The sequence below is a fragment of the Manacus vitellinus genome, unplaced genomic scaffold, assembly GCF_001715985.3.
Source record: "Manacus vitellinus isolate BGI_N305 unplaced genomic scaffold, ASM171598v3 scaffold_3_pilon, whole genome shotgun sequence".
Taxonomy (NCBI): Eukaryota; Metazoa; Chordata; class Aves; order Passeriformes; family Pipridae; genus Manacus; species Manacus vitellinus.
In genome coordinates this window covers 8,388,056-8,405,334 of record NW_021940535.1, presented here as the reverse complement: position 1 = coordinate 8,405,334, position 17,279 = coordinate 8,388,056, and the positions used below count along the sequence as shown (strand labels likewise).

At 46.4% G+C, this 17,279-nt stretch overlaps 1 protein-coding gene across 1 annotated transcript in view; it reads left to right on the top strand.

The window, feature by feature from the left end:
* The first annotated feature begins 1,332 nt into the window (after positions 1–1,332).
* EEPD1 (endonuclease/exonuclease/phosphatase family domain containing 1) overlaps positions 1,333–17,279 on the top strand; it is a 62,048-nt gene continuing 46,101 nt past the window's right edge. The window contains exon 1 of the mRNA XM_008921128.4: positions 1,333–2,270. Coding sequence (XP_008919376.3) covers positions 1,333–2,270 — 938 coding nt within the window. The remainder of the gene's footprint in view (positions 2,271–17,279) is intronic.

The following is a 17,279-nucleotide window of genomic DNA, read 5'->3' as shown; positions in this document are numbered from 1 at the left end:
AATATATATTTATACTGTCAGCAGCAGGCAGCATCAGGGAGTGTACCTGGCATCTGTAAGCATATGTTGCTCTTTCTTTCAGTTTTCTTCCCCCTCCCTTTCAGTTACACCCACCGATTATATTTTGGATTCATTGACATTGCAGTCACTCCTGTGTGGGCACAGTCAAGCTAGTTTCAAATGAGCTAATTTGGCTACAGATAGCATTGCAGACAGTGCAGCATGGGACTGGATGCTGTAGAAGCTGGGTAAATAGTCCAACGGCTTCACCAACATGGACTGTGGTGGGCTGCTGTGGCTCCCAGGGCATGAACAAACTATATTAAAGCTCAGGCACACAGATGATACACAGTCATGATTTCGGTGCAGAATGAGGTTACCCTGGCTCGGGGAAAAGCTAGGCACGCAGCAGACCAGGGACCATGGGCTGAGGCAGACCCAGTACGCAGACATATTATGTCCAAAAGCATGATTCTGCAGGGGGTTTTAGTTTGCTGAGCACTCTCACAATTGCTTGAGATGTCAAAAAAAAAAAAAAAGTAAAGAAAGAAAATAGCAGACTTAACCCAGATGTATGAAAGCATAGTGCCCTGCAAGTGCACAAAAAAGCCCTTTGAGATGACTGATGAGGCTTTCTCGAGGTTTGAAAACACACTTATTCCCTGCCAGCTGCACGGAGGCGAGCCCAGGGAACTTCTGGGACAAGAACGCTGCAAGGAGCGTCTGAGCGTCCTTTCACCTGGAAAAGGGAAAAGCCTGCCCTTAGCGGCCAGGTGACAGCACCGGGGACATTCTTAGTCCGCCTGTGCCCAAGGGGCGAGTGCCCACGCAGAAAGGAGAAGGTCAAGCATCCTCCTCCTCGCCCCCTGCCGGGGCTCGGCACGGAGCCGGAGCCGGGACCAGGACCCCGCTGGAGGGAGCCCCGCCGGGGCAGCCGCCTCATTCCCACTCCAGCGCCGGCCGGTCCCCGCCGTGCCCGGCGCGGGGCGGGCACGGCTGACGCCGGGGGGCGGAGGCGGCGGCGGCAGCCCCGCTCTCCTGCCAAGGGGCGGGGGCTCCCGCCACCTACTACTACCGCGGCGGGGCGGGCTGGGGCAGCGGCAGGAGCCGCTGGAGGCCGCCGGGGACGGGGCGGCGACGGGCGGGAAGCGGCTGCGGCGGCTTTTCTGGCACCGGGGGAGCGGCGGTGCCTCCCGGGGAGGAGCGCAGGAGGAGGAAGGGCCGGGGAGCCCTCCGCGGGTCCGCTTGTTCGAGCGCGCGGTGCGGTGCGGGGTCTGTCCGCAGGTGCCGCGCAGCCGCCCGCTTTCCGCCCGCCGCCTCCCGCGGAGGTCCATGAGTCGCGGGCGGGCAAGCCCCGGCAGCGCCCCGCGCCCGCTCCCCCGGCTCCGGCAAGCGGCCCGTGGCGGCGGCGGTGAGATGGGGGGCAGCCTGGGCTGCCACCGCTCTATCCCCCGCGACCCGGCCGACCTGTGCCACAGCCGCAAGTTCAGCGCGGCGTGCAACTTCAGCAACATCCTCGTCAACCAGGAGAGGCTCAACATCAACACGGCCACGGAGGAGGAGCTGATGACCCTCCCCGGGGTCACCCGGGTGGTGGCCCAGAACATCGTGGAGTACCGCGAGTATATCGGCGGCTTCAAGAAAGTGGAGGACTTGGCGCTGGTGAGTGGGGTGGGGGCGGCCAAGCTGGAGCAGGTGAAGTTCGAGATCTGCGTGAGCAGCAAGGGCAGCTCGGCGCAGCACTCGCCCAGCTCACTGCGCAAGGACCTGGCCTCTGAGCACCACCTCTCCGCCACCAAGATCAACATCAATACCGCCACCCCGGCACAGCTCATGAGCATCCGTGGCATCACTGAGAAGATCGCCAACAGCATCGTGGACTACCGTAAAGAGCACGGGCCCTTCAAAAGTATCGAGGACCTGGTGAGGATGGACTGCATCAATTCCTCCTTTCTGGACAAAATCAGGCATCAGATTTTTGCAGAGCGTTCCAGGCCCCCTTCGACAAACACCAACGGTGGCCTCAACTTCATGGCCAAGCCTCATCCCAGCCCCACTTCTCTAAGCCTCCAGAGCGAGGACTTGGACTTTCCCCCCGGGGGTCCAACCCAGATCATATCCACTCGCCCCTCTGTGGAGATGTTTGGGGGGGTGAGAGATGGCAGACCTGTTCTGAGGGTGGCTACTTGGAATCTGCAAAGCTGCTCCATTGAGAAAGCCAACAACCCAGGTGTGCGGGAGGTCGTGTGCATGACGCTGCTGGAGAACAGGTAAGAGGCAGCACCTGACCTGCAGGCTCAGCTTCGTGTACGATTATACATTAATACCTTTGATGTTTGGACACTGTAGAGTCATGTTGTGATCCTAGTGGGACTCACTCCTTCCTAGGAATACTAAGTGTTTCCCACTTCTTGAGTGGAACCCTGGTTGAGTCATAATATTGGGAGTGTCCCTTGATAAGGCCACTCTAATACTTGATAGGTAGCTGACCTCCTGAGGAGATGTGTGTACACACATCTGTGCAGGGAAGAAGACTGAGCTGTTACAGTCAGGTAGGCCTGTTAATGGTTGGTCAAGGATTGTTTCTCCAAGAGCCTTTTGAAAAAGCCATGGAGAACTGCCTTTCCTGCCAGAAGCTGGGGGGCAGTAGCAGGGCAAGGGCTGTGTAACAGGCGTGGAATGCCACAGCTCATCCTGCAAGAGTGACACAGCTTGTTAATGAGTGGTCATGGGGCATCTGCTGAGCTGGAGGGACAGCTCATCCTTTGGGTGCAAGACGTGGGGCAGCTTCCTGGGGAGCCTCTACTGTCCCTGTGCCAGGTGGGCCCCTGATTGTACTGAGACTGTGGGCATGGAGCAAGGTCTGTTGGTGGTGTGGTAAACTGGGGTGGTACTTCTGGTGTTAATGAAAAGCTGAGAGTTTGCTTTTTGTTTTCTGGAATTGGGCAAGAGTGCTAGGGATGTCTGTCTTGCTAAACTTTCTGCTTGATACAGCAATGTAGGAATGCAATAAGGATTTTGAAATAACTGCCACCCTTTCCTTTCCGTGTGGCAAATCTGTCCCAGCTGATCTGACATTTAGTTTACAGCATTGATAAAGTAACTTTTCTCTCTGACTGCCATTCAAACTTCCAGCTAGAAATGAATAGGGACAGGAGATTCTTGGACTTCTGCAAGAGGGATATTATGGGGATGTGAAGTGATAATGAACCATTAACTCTGGTGCACCGTGAGCTCTGTCCTTTTCCAATAATATGCTGAATAATCACTCTTGGTGGTGCAGTTGCAGAGGTCAGGCGTGCGAGAAGGATGGTGACAGTGATATGACATCCTGAGCTGCAGTACAGTAATTGTGGTCAGGGATACCTCTGCTCTGCACTGCCTGGAAACATCTGTCATCTTGCAGCCATCACTGTTTGATACCCAAAATGGAGCAGGGGTATTGAGATGTTACACTGATGGCTTCAGCCTAACATATTTCAGTATTCTGCTTCTGTAGTTCAGGTATGCTCTACTTCCCCCTTCGTTTCCACTCTTGTTTTTCCTTTTGTGAACAGCTGGTTGGCTGGAGCAGATCTTAGGATGAAGCCTGGTGGGATTGGACATCAGGGTAGGGGGCAGAGGCAGATCCCGCTGAGGACAGAAACTCAGGTTTCTATCATTAGCCTCAGGATTAATGTAATAATCCAGTTTTGGAAGAAAAGTGACTTTGATTTATTTTTAATTAATTATATATATATATTAGGGATTTGAAGGACCTTATCCAGTAAAAAGTGTTAATTACCACTTCTGCATCTTCAGCATTTTGGGGAAAGAAACCCAAACAAAGTAGTTCACTTATTACAAAAACTAGGCAGAGAGAATGCCTTCTAAAATAAACTTGCCTTAGCCAAAGCTGGCCACTGTGTATACAGTTTAGCCCCAGCAGTGTGTTTTATTTTTGCACTTAAACTGCGTGGTACTTTGTTTCATCTAGATTAGCAAACAGGCGCTCAGTTGTGCTGGGTGCTGTGAAAGGTCTCCCTGATACTTTGAAGTGTCAAAGGAGCCTGATATAAGTACTTGTTTTTGTTCTGTTTTGTTGCACGTATCTGTGTCATCAATCACACAGGGAGAGTACTATGCGATTGTTTGCTGTACTTGATCCTATTTGTGATAACGTGAGAAGCTGGAAAGAAATGAGAGTAATGTGCATCCACAGACAAGCCTGCAAAACTTTCCTGGGAAAATAAACGTGGGATCAGAAAAAATCAACATGATGCAGGAAAAAAGTATATGGTGGGAAAAGCCATACTTAGCACCTTAGGAAGGAATTTCCTCTAGTTTGTGCAAGCATTGCTGAGGTCAGTGGAGCTTTGCAGCTGTAAAACGGCCTTAGCTGAGGCCATAAACTGCTTTTTTTGGTGTGTGAGCATTGTGGTCTCCCTTCTGGCTCCGGTTGTATACCCTGGGAGTGGATAAAGTGCCTTGCAAACTAATCTTTGCCCAGGTAGACCAGCTTCAGTAGTCAACTGCAGAAATTAATCTCTTGCTCCTGCAAACGAGAGTACACCACTGCACGGGGCTCACCAGCACTTAAGCCTCACAAAATCCATAAATCAAGGTGCTCTGTGTGCTCAGCCCATGTCTCACGTGTTCTGAAGTCTCCAGCTATGACCCAAGCTGTTGCCCAGAGGATCTGAAGGCCGTTTGGTCTGACAGTAGGTAGATGCTCTCACAAGTTATGCTGATGGGCATCTGGTTGCTGATGTACTTTATGCACAGCTGCCCTCATGTAAGTGTGCTCCTTCATGCTGGTCCCTTATAGTCCAGGGTGGTGTCAAATAGTCTGGGATGCTCTCAGGAGCTGGAGTGCTGTCTTGTTGCAGTGCTTCTGTTGGAGGACCTGCCTCACCTAGCTTTTTAAGTTCAGAAATAAAGCACAACAAGTCAAGAAGATTAGTAAAACTGTGTAGAGACCCATAAACAATCTCAATTTGACATACTGGAGACTTTTATGCCAGTTAAAAGGCTGCTTTGGCGCTTGCTTTGGGGTTTGCACTTTGTTTATTTTTGCTTGGTGTTTTGTTTGGCTTTGGTTTTTTTCATGACCAGTTCAAAGCAAGTAGCTTTAAAACCCCTTGGGCCTTTTCTTTCAGGTGTTAACAACAGGGAAAAGTACTGCTCATTTCCAGGTGAGGCTAGAAGATGAAGGTCTTGCTATCTTCCAGCCCTTTATGTCCTTTGCACTGAGGGAACAGTTGTGCAGAAAGAGGTCCAAACCTTCATTCAAAACAAACAAAAAGAAAGAAAATGTCACATTATAATCTGCTGAAGGGAAGAGAGGGATAAAAAAAAGAAAAAAAGCAAAGCAACCCGAAATCTTCACGCTTGTTACCAGAAGTGCTAAATTTCTGAAGAGCAGTGAAGGGAATGTATACTAAATCTGTAAGCATGACTACTACTGCTAGGCTATTTTGAAATTCATTACTGCAGTACAAAAATGAAATACAGCGAGGTCCTCACCCTCTTTTCTCATATTACAAGGATCTATGTTTATCACAATGTTTGAAGTGAAGGAGCGAGGTGTTTTCATTCAGAGGACTAGAGGGTAATTTTAGAAGAGCTTAACATGATGAACGAGTACGTGAGCATGACACATAACTGGACTGAAGTATCAAATCTGGGGGGAATTTGCCCAAGCCTATGGTGTTTCTTGTAGGTGTTGTTCAGCAAATCTGGGATTTATTGACGGGGGGCAGAATTGGTCTGGCTCAGGGGATGTAGATCACCCCCTCCAGCTGGCCTCTCTGTCCTCTCCATTCTTGGGCAGGATGAAGAAACCAACTGCTGCTTCTCACAAAAAAACCCTAAAAGAAAATAGGGTAAGGATAGCATGATCAAAGGGCAAAGGCAACAAGTGTTTTTGTGCAGGGGATAAATAGCCCCACCAGAGATGTTTCCTCTGGCTAAGGTAGGTGGAGGTACCCCAGGGCTGTTCTGCACCCTACGTCCATAGGGAAGGGCATTCTTTCCACTCCTCATCCATACCTGCCTCAGGCCTGTCCCTCCGTGCCATAAACTGAGTTTGTGACTCCCACAACACCCTGTGACCACTTTCTCTGGCTGTTTAGTGTTGAGGTGCCAGCTGGGTGACCACAGCAGGAAACCTGATGCAGGCATGTGTGTGGCGCTGACTGATACACACGGCATCCTAAAAGTGCATCCTCTAGTTGGACGGCTTGCTTGAAAGTTTGCTAGTAGCTGGAGGCAGTAATCACTTGTACACCTTTCCCAACACGGTTTGCAGCAGAGGTTTTCCAACTGTTTTTTGTTGTGCTGTATAATAGTAAGTGGTAACGTTGTGAGGGCCTCTTAACTATTTTATTTTTTTTCTTTGCGTTTGAGTAAATGAAAATTCATAGAGGGTTTGAAAGCCAGAACTTGCACTCTATCTAAAGGTGGGGGACTGTGTGTCAGGATGATGGTAGGGTCCCAAGGTCCACAGAGCCCAGCTCTTTTTCCTTCTAGATGTCAAGCAGTTCAGGCTGCTCTTTTCTTCTGTTGCTTGCTTTGGTGAGCTTCTTGGTGCAGTTACATATTCTAGATGCAAAAACCCTTAACAGTTGTTGCAAAAACTACAGAACCATAGAAGAGCCCAGGTTGAAAGTGAACTCGGAATATCTGGTACCACCTTTCATGGGAAAGGAAGCCTAGATGAAATTATCTAGCACCATGTCCCGTCGCACCTTGAAAGCCGCCAGCACTGGGGCTCTTCTGCATCCCTGGGAGATTGTTCCAGTGATTGATTCTCTTCACTATAAAAGAATTATTTCTTGCATACCTGTAGGGTAACAAATACCAATATAAGGTTTGTACTTAGCACTGATGATTTTTTTTTTTTCCTTGGCTTAATTTTGTGGACAGCAAGTCTTAGGAACATGTCAGCCCTTCTTTCTCCCCCAGCTTTGTAACTGGTTAGCTGTTTTCACTTTGGTTAGGTAGAAGAATAGAGATCTCTCAAAGGGAAGAAGTTTGTGTGTCTGAGACTTAAATCAGTGTTCCAGCTGGGGGTACAGTAGGTAAACTTCAGCCCAAAATTGCCTCCTGGGTGGCAGTGGGTAGATAGGCAATCCCTGGGTAATCCTTGCTGTGCCACCATACTTGGAAGTTCCTCTTCCTAGTCCTACTTACCCCAGGTCACCCGAAGCACATCATCTCATCACCTAATAAAAAGACAAGCTTCTGAAGCAACCTCTTCCTATTAAGAGATGATGAAAAATTCAACTTGTTCAGGTCCCTGCACTAGGTACTGGAGGTGGGAGAATCACTTTCCCATCACTCCCCTACAATAAATAACAGGATGGGCGTTCTGCTTTCCTCTTCAGTCTCTTAGTCTGGGCTGAAAGGTGGGGTCGTTATGAAAGGCAGTTCTTTACTACTGGGGCTTGATGCTTTGCTTGGGAAGAGTTGTGGTATGGTACCTCGCCTGCTGGCTTGTAGCCTTATTTCCCATCAGGATGGCAGAAAAGGATTGTACCACCACCAAACAGACATCGTAGTAGTGTATCATAGTACTAGTGATGGTTGTACTTGCATGCTTTGGAGACTGAGCACCAGCTTGTATTCGTTATTTCTATTCTGTTGCTGCAGCTCTCAGTGATTGGACAAAGCCCCGAGGTGGGTCTGTTTTATGTCTTTCTTTATACAGCCACTTGGTTTTTCTCCATTGGGTTAATATTAGGCTGGAGCCTTGCCAAGAATAATTCCCCTGTAAGAAAAGATCAGGAAAAAGGGCCTGGCTCGAGTAACCTGACCGTGCTAACAAGTCTTAAAGGGCAAAAGAACAAATACACCCTCCTCTCCTTATGTAATAGAAGGGAAATCCTGCCTCCTGCAACTTTAGAAAAAACTTGAGAAAAAAGGAATTGTTAGATGATATCACCTATGTGCACTCAACAAAGGGATTTTAATGAGCAGTAGAAATAAAGATGCATGTAAAGCCACCATTAATTTGCACTTTCTAATACCTCAGGGGACAAAAGAAATGGGGTGATGGAAGGAAGAGCTGTTGTTTTTTTGGGGTTGGCTTTTTTGTTGGTTTTTTTTTTTTGACCTCCACCTGTGTGAGACCAACAATATTTTACTTACTGGGCGCTACTGGGAGACTTAAACTGCCTTTTACATACCATCTGGCAGGGGAAAGCAGCAGGATCTTCTCAGGTCATACCCTGAGTTATGTAGTTTTCCAGTGAAATGAAACTCTATGGGTTTACTCCGTTTTGGGATTTGACCCATTTCTCTGTCTGTGTAAAATCCCATGAAGACTGTGGAGCTCAGTGCTAAAGAGCATAACTATCTCCCTGGGCGTTAGGGCTCCTCTGCAGTACTGCACCCATCTTGGACAGAGGTTCCAGCTCCTCTCAGGACTGCTGCTGGGGGAACAGGTGATGTCAGTTTCAAGTTAATAAAATAATACGTCAATTAAATTCCACTTCCAAACTTCTGCTTCATATGGATGCAGTACCGAGACCTTCTATACGGATATCACCTGCTCCTCTTGCATGAGGAGGTGTGGTCGCAGAAGATACTTTGCAACTCCTGAGTCTTTGCAGGAGAAGTCAAAAGCAGTGGCTGGACTTACAGCAAGATCATGAAGGGTGTACACCATCCCTGTATTGAGACTTTGTGTCCGCGGCATCTGGAGCCGTGTACTCTGCAGGAGAACTCAGAGGGGAACGCACTGAGGTGTTTGATCCTTCTTGGTCTTTGTTGATAGCTGTAAATCTGGTGGGTTTGTCACAGTCCCCGCAGCTTTTCTTCCTCAGACATGGCCCAGGCATGTAGGTCAGACCCTTGAAATCACCCCTGAGTAGCCTTCCCAGGGATTTTCTGTTTTCAGTTGAGTTCTGGGCATCGTGTTAACTTTGAACAACTACCTCAACCTATTCCTTGAACATTTGAGGGGCTTCAGCTAATCAGTCATTTTTATCTGATTTATAGTTGAGAATGTGGCTGGAAGAATGGTACAGTTAAAGGCTGGCTTATCCATATAAAATAAACCTTATTTTTTTTTCTCCTTTTTTAAACTTATAACCATAGCCCACCACTGTTACTTGTACCATAAAGCTTGACTAAAATGAAACAGATTAGTGGGGAAAACATCGGTTCCTATATTACTTTTTCTCCCAACATGTGTAATTGATACATCTGGCAGTACTTAATGGCCACATAATTTCAATCCAGGCCTGCTGGGCTATTCTGCACACATATTTCATGTCACTGGATTCATGTTGCAGATCGCAGGTATTTTGATAAACTAGAGCTGCCAGCTTACTCCTGCAGATCCTGCAAGATTTGCTGTATTCCATGTGGCAAAGATTAAATGGATTGGCTGATTTATGGTAATAAATTGGTGAATTATGAAGTGATGCTGTACTGACTGCTCCTGAATCATGAGCAGAGGCCACAAGACTATAACCTTATCCTGCTTTTCAGAAAGCATGTACTACATGACCGTAGAAGACAGATGAGGTAGCTACACACAGAGCTCCATCCTGTGAGCAGAAATGTTTAATGCCTTGTGATTTTTCTGTGGTTTGGGAACTCGAGGTACAGCTGCAGGAAGGGTGGTTTTCTAGCTTTGTCTTTGAAAAGATTAATAGGACCATTCCTGAAGGTAAAAGATGCTGTTGCTGTTCTTACTAGGAAAGAAAGACCGAGGGACTACGAACATGGGAATTAAGTACTTTGAATTCCTGACAAGATCCAAGCAGTAACTCGGTCAGTCCCTGTTCACCAGAGGAAAACACTGTCTCTGAAACCAAGTGCTGGTCTATCTCACTGTGAACAAGGGTCTCCCCAGTTAAACAGGGACACTTAGGAGGCAATCTGATTTTTACAAATTTAGCTTGGCGCTTCTTGATGGCGTTGGGCTTTAGCGTGTTTCCTACGGCTGCGTTGTTAGGAGGACCCTGCTTCTTCAGTCTCTAATTAGTGTTTCTCTGGGAGTCTTGCCCAAATCATGATTTCAAGGCTTGGCCGGATGAGCAGAGAAGAGGTGATAGGGCATAGATTACAGTGTGCATGTAACTTATTTTTAGGTTGCATTGTTCTTCGTTGTGATGCAGGTATAAGCTGACAGACGGAGGTACCGAGTCCTTAGTGAAATAATTACAATATGCTGCAGTAATTTCTCAGTGCTGTTATATGTTGTGGTGATATAGACAAGAACTGTGGCACGTTATTAATAACAGTGCTTAAAAATAGGAACTCAGTAGCTTCTTCCAGATTTTTTTGTTATTGTTTTACAGAGGGTCTATGCTTGTTTGAATAATAGCTGGCAATTCCCACTGATTTATTGGAGAATAAAAGTGCATAGTGGCTTTGCTGAGGCAGGGTGAGACCTACTGGAGACATTCTTTCTCATCATGGTCCTCTCCCTCATCTTGGACCTGGGTGGCTTCTGAAATGCCCTATAAGGTGTTGAGAGCAGGGTGGGCATCATATCAACAGCAGATAAATATGAAGGGAATATGTAGCTGTGGTAAAAAAGGATGTTTTCTGTGAATAAACTGTTTCATCTCACCCCCAGCGTATGCAGCACATATCCATGTCCTGATCAAGCTGTGTGGCATTTTCAAATGGCACAAGTGTTTTTAAACTGCTGGGTCGCCGTTGGGGAGGCTGAGTGCCGCTGACCTCCTTTCCATCCCTGCTGCTGGGGGTTTGTGTAGGCAGGAACCTGGTGTCAACGCCAAGCTGTTATTTCCAGTGCCTGTGGTAAAATTATTAGAGGCTAGTGAGTAAGAGGAATACATTTACCCTGCATATGCCTCACGTGTGTGCATGTTCCAGAAGTTCAACTGTGTATAAAAGTACAATTTAAAAAACAATTCCTCTGGAAAAGTACATTTGGAATTAGATTGTCGTCTGTGCTAAGGATGGCTGAGAATATTGTGGTTACTGAATGTGCTGTGTTTGCATTCACAAATAACAGAATAAATGCAGCCCACTTGGACAGAGCAGATTGGAGTCTCTCTGACTGATGCTGTCTAGAAGGGGGCCTCATGGCTATCCAGGCTGTCTGTCTGCCTATGCTGTCCGCATGTCTGTCACAGGGTGTGGGAATACAGTTAAAGAGCACAGTAATGCCCTTCTGCTCTTTGTAGTGAACATCCTTATAGGCAAGACTATACCTGAGAGCAGTTCATGCCATTGGCTTGTGGGTATGGATGAAGAGGAGGAACTGGAAGATTTCCTTTTCCTTCTGTGTGGCTATTTTTTGCTCTGTTTTTATAGGTGTTTCAGGTAGTGTGCTTGAGCTCCTGTGCAAATTTAGCTACAACAGCTGTCCAGGCCGTTCACAGCTGAACGGGTTTTTAATGGGTTACTGAACAGCTAATTGATCAACTCTGCCTGTGCTGTGTGTGGTGGTGGCAGCAGCCTGCCTGCCCTAAATCCCTGGTGCTCACCACACGCTGCCAGTCCTGCTCAGCTGCCCTTCCCTTTGCTTCGCAAGGGTGGTGGGGGGGAGCATAAACCTCTGCGGGCTGCAGCATAAAGAGGCTGTTGCTTTTGCCTTCAGACTTATCCTTTGACTCCCTGATATTTATAGCTCTGTTGTTCCCCTCCGCTTCCGTGTCGGCCTGTTGGTCACAGTCCTGCGGGTGTGGAGGCGCAGGCGCTCGGCTGCCCAGGGCTTGCTCCAGGCTCACTTGAGGTCACTGCCGGTCACTGCCCTCCCTCCCTCTCCCAGGCTTGGCTGGCATAAAGGTTAGTCACCTTTCTGCCAAACTGGAAGCAGTGAGCTGTTGGATATGCGCTGGATGTTAACTTAGAAACCTTGTATTTGGTTTCTTTATTTATTCTATTTAAACAAATAAGACTAAGTATGGTTCCATTTCAGCACCACTGAATTGCAGGGTGTTGTGGCAAAAGCAAGTCTTAATTTGGTATTGAAAAATGAATTGTAAAATAGGCAAGTTTTGCTTTTATACACACAATGCCAGTTCAACAGGTTTGCTGTCAAACCTACTGCCCATAACATGTAAAATGACTACCTAACTCCTCTTTTTTTTTTTTCTCCCTCTAAGCAGACAAAAGTATGGAAAAGTGTGAAACTCTGTCAAGGAGGATAGTCTTAGCTGGGAACAACCCATATTAGTTGTTTTAAAACAGTCTGCTTTTCTAACAGGGCAGGAGTTTTCCAGTGGTAATACCATCTATGCTAACATAGTGGCTCTTCCACTCAAGTCAGGACCACCTGAGAGAAATCTTTGAATTGTTCCCCTCTTGTTATGTGTGGGGCTCGAGTGGTGAGGCACATACCAGCCCCACTGTACATGGGAGAGAAAGAACACCGTGTCTGCAAGAGATTCCGCTCCCATAAATAAAACACCAGAGCCACAACTGAATTAAGTGCTAAAGTAAATGTTATTGTGAGGAAAATGCCACAGTGGTACCTGACTACCCTTTGCAACCTTTATTCTGGCTAGCCTAAGTTCTCTTATGGTTTTGGCAGCAATGGAAGTGCAGTTTTTGGCTATCTGTCTATATCTTCCTGCTTGTCCTTTGTGCAGCTCTTTCCCTTATCTCTAGCTGTGTTTACAGACCTCTTTCACAATCAATGGAGACTGCGCTACCAGCGCTGCCCAGTGTCCTCCGTGCTGGCTGCTCTCCTGAAAACATGGCACTGAGCATGTGGCCTGGGTAAGGGGTTGGTACTGCTGGCAGATAGCACAGATGTATTTCCAACACATCCCAGAGGGATCTCTTGGTAAAGATTACCCTTTGGTTATCAAAAAACCCCCACCATACCTTGTTTTAATTGCTTCTGAGTTTTTGGTGAAGAGCAACACTGCAGAAAAGCAAGTCATGGCTGAAAAAACGAGATAAAGTTTCTGGGGCTGAACAGTCCTCTGTCATCAGCTTGTGGATTTAAGAAATATTTGGACAATTTCCACTCAGAGCTGTTGTCAGTAAAAATTCTGAAAGCATTGCTGGTGGATGGAAGCTGTGCAAAAGCCACCCCCAAGCATGTGGTGTTTCACATTTCTTTTTTAAACTGAGAGCACTTGGACTTGGCTGTGGTTTGACTTACTTCTCCATCCATTTCTGACTTTTTTTTTTTTGTGCATGTGTGTGTGGAGTTCAGTAGCTTTTTTGAGGAGCTATCTGCAAGGATGGTGACCCATCCTTGCCTATGTGCCCAGCTGTGCGCTCAGATTTGGCAAAAAGAAACCGAAAGTTAGGAACTGGGTAGATATCTCATATATTGATTGTGCATAGGCTGAAAGGAAATTGGCTCATAAACCTGCTTCTATCTTTGACCTTTGAAGCTTGCTCTTGCAACCTGAACATGACCCCCTTCTATGTCCTCTTTCCAGTCCTACTGAACCTAAAGCTTTTCTCTGGCTTCACTTGACTTTTAAATCATCTTGCACTTGAGCACTTCCAGTTATTTCAAGTGCTTCTTGATCAAGCCTTTGCCTTCACACCCTTAGGGATGAATGACTTCAGTTTCCTTGGATCATCTGTGATACTTCCCCTAAATCATTCTAACACTGCTTTCTTGCTCCAGGATGTGCTGCAGCATTTCTTTCTCCTCTACTAAGGCCTCTTTTCAGGCAGTTTGAATTTCAGTGACTTTTAAGATATCTCAAGTTTTAGGCAAAACCTGCCTAAAACTGCAGCCTTGCTTTTTATTTCGGGGGGGGTGGGTGGGGGGTGGGAATTCTTGCAGTTAGAGGAGGCTTCTGTACCGCTGCTTTAAAGGAAAAAAGTATTTATGTTTTTGATTTCTGTTCCTCGGAGGTACTAAAAGCTCTGCAGAAAAACAACTTGTCAGCTTCCTGATATGTATGACATGGAATTATTTTTAACTTCCTAGAGCAGTTGTTTAAAAGGGGTTTGTGTGTATGTTAGGCATTTGGCAGCACGAGCGCTCAGCAGTTTTTTCCTATCTGATTATGCTGTATGGGTGCGTGCTGCACCGACAGTTTACGATTCCTCTTCCATATGCATCTTATCTTCCCAAAGATAGTGTCTGGAGACATCAGCTCTGTGAGGAGAGACTGATGAATTTATATCAGAAGAATCTTTTCGTCTAGCAGCTCTTCAACACAGCACACTGTTCAGAATATCTCTTAAAAATAGAAAGTACTGGCGGAGTATCAGCTTTGTCACGGTGGTGCCATTTATCATCAGTGCCAACTTGATTTGGTTAATCCTTGGTATTTGTAGGAGAAAGCCTGAGTTGCCCATGCAAGGCTCCCTGTGCCCCAGTTTTTAAAGTATGTATGTTTTGTGGGATTGTTTTGGAGTCTAAAGCCAGATCAGCACCAAGTGTGTGTACTCTCTAAATTCGTGCCTAAGTGTGTTTTTCACTGAAATGTAAGTATGATGGTCTAAAAACTTCAGTTCTTCTGGAGCAGAAATTTGCATGTGTATTTTTCTGCTGCAGCCCAATTTCATGTTATTGGGGAGCATGAATTCACCATCCAAAAAAAGCACAGAGATTGTTGCTTCCATTTTTATTATTCCCTGTGCTTGGCTCAGGTTTCACCTCCCAGATCTTCTCCTCAAAACTGGAACACTCTTGGAAATGCTGTCAAATCTTGAAGCTTTATCCCATTGAGTTGGTGGTTAAATTTTGAGCAGTTTGATTATTCCTTGTTTTCATCCTCTGAAATGCTTCATCCAGTCAAGCACTCCTGCATGTTTCCCTGTCACCCTCTTTTTACGTCCTGTTTTCCTTACTGGCATTTTGCCTTGTGGGTGCAATGAATGGCAAGCTTGATATATTTTTGTACTGTGTTATTGTCTGTAGGTATTAAATCATTGGTTTGATTGTTTTTATAGATTGTTTCTATGGCACAGCTTTAGGAGGCAGTCACACTAACAAAGTCTGTGTGAGGCACACCTCTTCAAATAATCTGAAATGCTTTCTGTGGAGCAATGATTACTTCATCCTCAGAATAATCAAGAAACAGGAATGGAATCAGTGTTGTGAAAGGTTTATAATTTCTCCTCCATGGGCTTTGTAGGCCTACAGGTGTGTAAGCACCATTGATAAGAATCACTGGTACCCTCTTTATGTTGCTTTATGTCCACTATTGAATCCAATAAAATTGTCGCTGGGGCTCAGCATTTGATGTTCTCACTCCTGCTCCCTGTGGGTGTCTCCACTGCCACCTTCACTGTTTCTCCACTGGTTTTGGGGGTTATCACCTCTTCAAGCTTGAGAAGGTCTGTGGCAGGCTGGAGGAAGGCATGACATCACAGTGGCTGGCAGGGCACCAGAGCGAACCGATGGGGAACATCTTCATGAGTATCCACGTGATCCTGTTTCATGCCGTGCATATAGTTTGTTAAGAGCTGCTTTATGTGCCTTGGAGCTTGTTACAACACATGCAAATCATATTGAAAACTGCATGAGACATGATTTTGCACCACTATGTGCATCCCATCAAGCATGATCTCCTCCTGTCATTCCTTTCCAACATACAATTGCACTTCAGGTCCAGTATTTGGAGAGCTCTGGGTCTGGGCAAGTAGACTTTCTCATTCCCATGAAAGTCTGGCATTTCTAAGACTGTTTAGTGCTGAAGCCCCTGACCTCAATAAGGTTAAGGATCTGGATTAATCAATTAGCACCCAAAGCCAAGAAAGAAAAAGCTAAGCTTGAGCCACCATTCCCCACTTGGCCAGGGCCAATCTGTGTGTGGGGTTCTGTAGTCCTCTTGCATCCTTATGCTGTAAAGGCCATTTTTATGTCCAGACGTCTCCAAGCCTGGCACACAGGAGTCCTCTGTGACTGGGAAGCTTTCAAAACTCCTTCCTGCATGTCATTGTGTAGCTAGGAGCTGGGATTGCTTCCAGCTCACTAAAGACACTCCAGCATTGTTCCCTCCTAATCCCCTCCTCCTCACAGAGTATGGTTTTTCGGAAGGCTAGCATGTTCCCTTGTTGGCTTTCCACGCAGAGACACAAACAGCAGTTCATGGGAATAACGTAACCCTGAATGAGCAATGAGCCAAGGTGGAGGGCGGCTATATGGTGTGATGGTGGTATGAGCCCTCGGCTCAATGGAGTGCTACTGCTAGTGAGGATGCCCAGATAGCCAGGCTGGCTTGTGGCAGGGCTTCATTTCTCAGCTTGCTGGCCTGCTGTCAAGAAGCACAAATGTTCAGCCCGGTGGGGCTGCTGGGTTTCAGCAGGAAGAAATGCCACCCCCCTCTCAACCTCGCTTGCAGTTACTTGGGGTATGATTTGCTACTGGTTTGCCATTTCTCTTTGTGTGCTGGTAGCCAGGGGAAATAAAAGCAGGTTAATGGGACAGGGAGGAGGATGCTTTCTACTGAATTGGCCTTTTTTTTTTTTTTCCAAACACAGATTCAAGGACACAGTGAGAACAATGTAGTGAATATATAGATATATTCAAATGTCTTTACAAGGGCATCTTTTTAGTCCAGGGATTTGACTTTGGAGGTTTGGATTGCTTCATTTCTAAGACAGTGGCCTTGAGGTTAACCCACCTCATACCTGAAGGTGCTACTCCAGAAGACTTTGCACAGCTATCAACACATTCACAGGCCCAAGGAGAAAGAGCAAGTAAAGGATGAAAAAACTTTATTCCAGCTAAGTTACATCACCTCTTCCTGCCTTCTAGCAGGTCAGGAGCCCAGGTGAAATGAATACTTCTCCTGGTTCACCTGGCTGTGCTGCTATTTGCTTAGCTGACCCTTCTGATGTTATTAGCTGTGTGTGTTTGGAGTGCTAAAGGAGATGATTTGAGGAGAGGGAAGCTGAGATTGAATTAAAACTGTGCCCTGTGGCTCACAGAGGTGTGCTAGAGAAGCTCATACACACAGTTTGATAGTTTGGGTTTTTTTCAGGGTTTCTCCTAGTGATAAGAACCTGGAAACATCTATAACCATGAGCACCAGGCAGCATGGCTAGAATCCCTAAAGCAGTGGTGTATAGATGTTGCAGCCTCCCTTTGCAGGGTTGGGATCTAACTTTAAAGTTTTGCCTATTCTGAATATTCAGAAATGGTGAAGATAGTTTCTAAAAAAATAGAAGAATTAATTTAGAACTACACTTACAAATTTTGCAGACTGTTTTGATCCATAATCTCACACTTTTTACTTTCAGAGCCATACCCTGTGGAAAAGGCTGTGTTCCCTGGAGATAGGACAGCTAAAGCAGGTAGTGGGTAGGGTACCTCACAGACAGATCCCTCACTGGTATGCATGATATTAGATTGGATATTAGGAAAAATTTCTTCACCGAAAGGG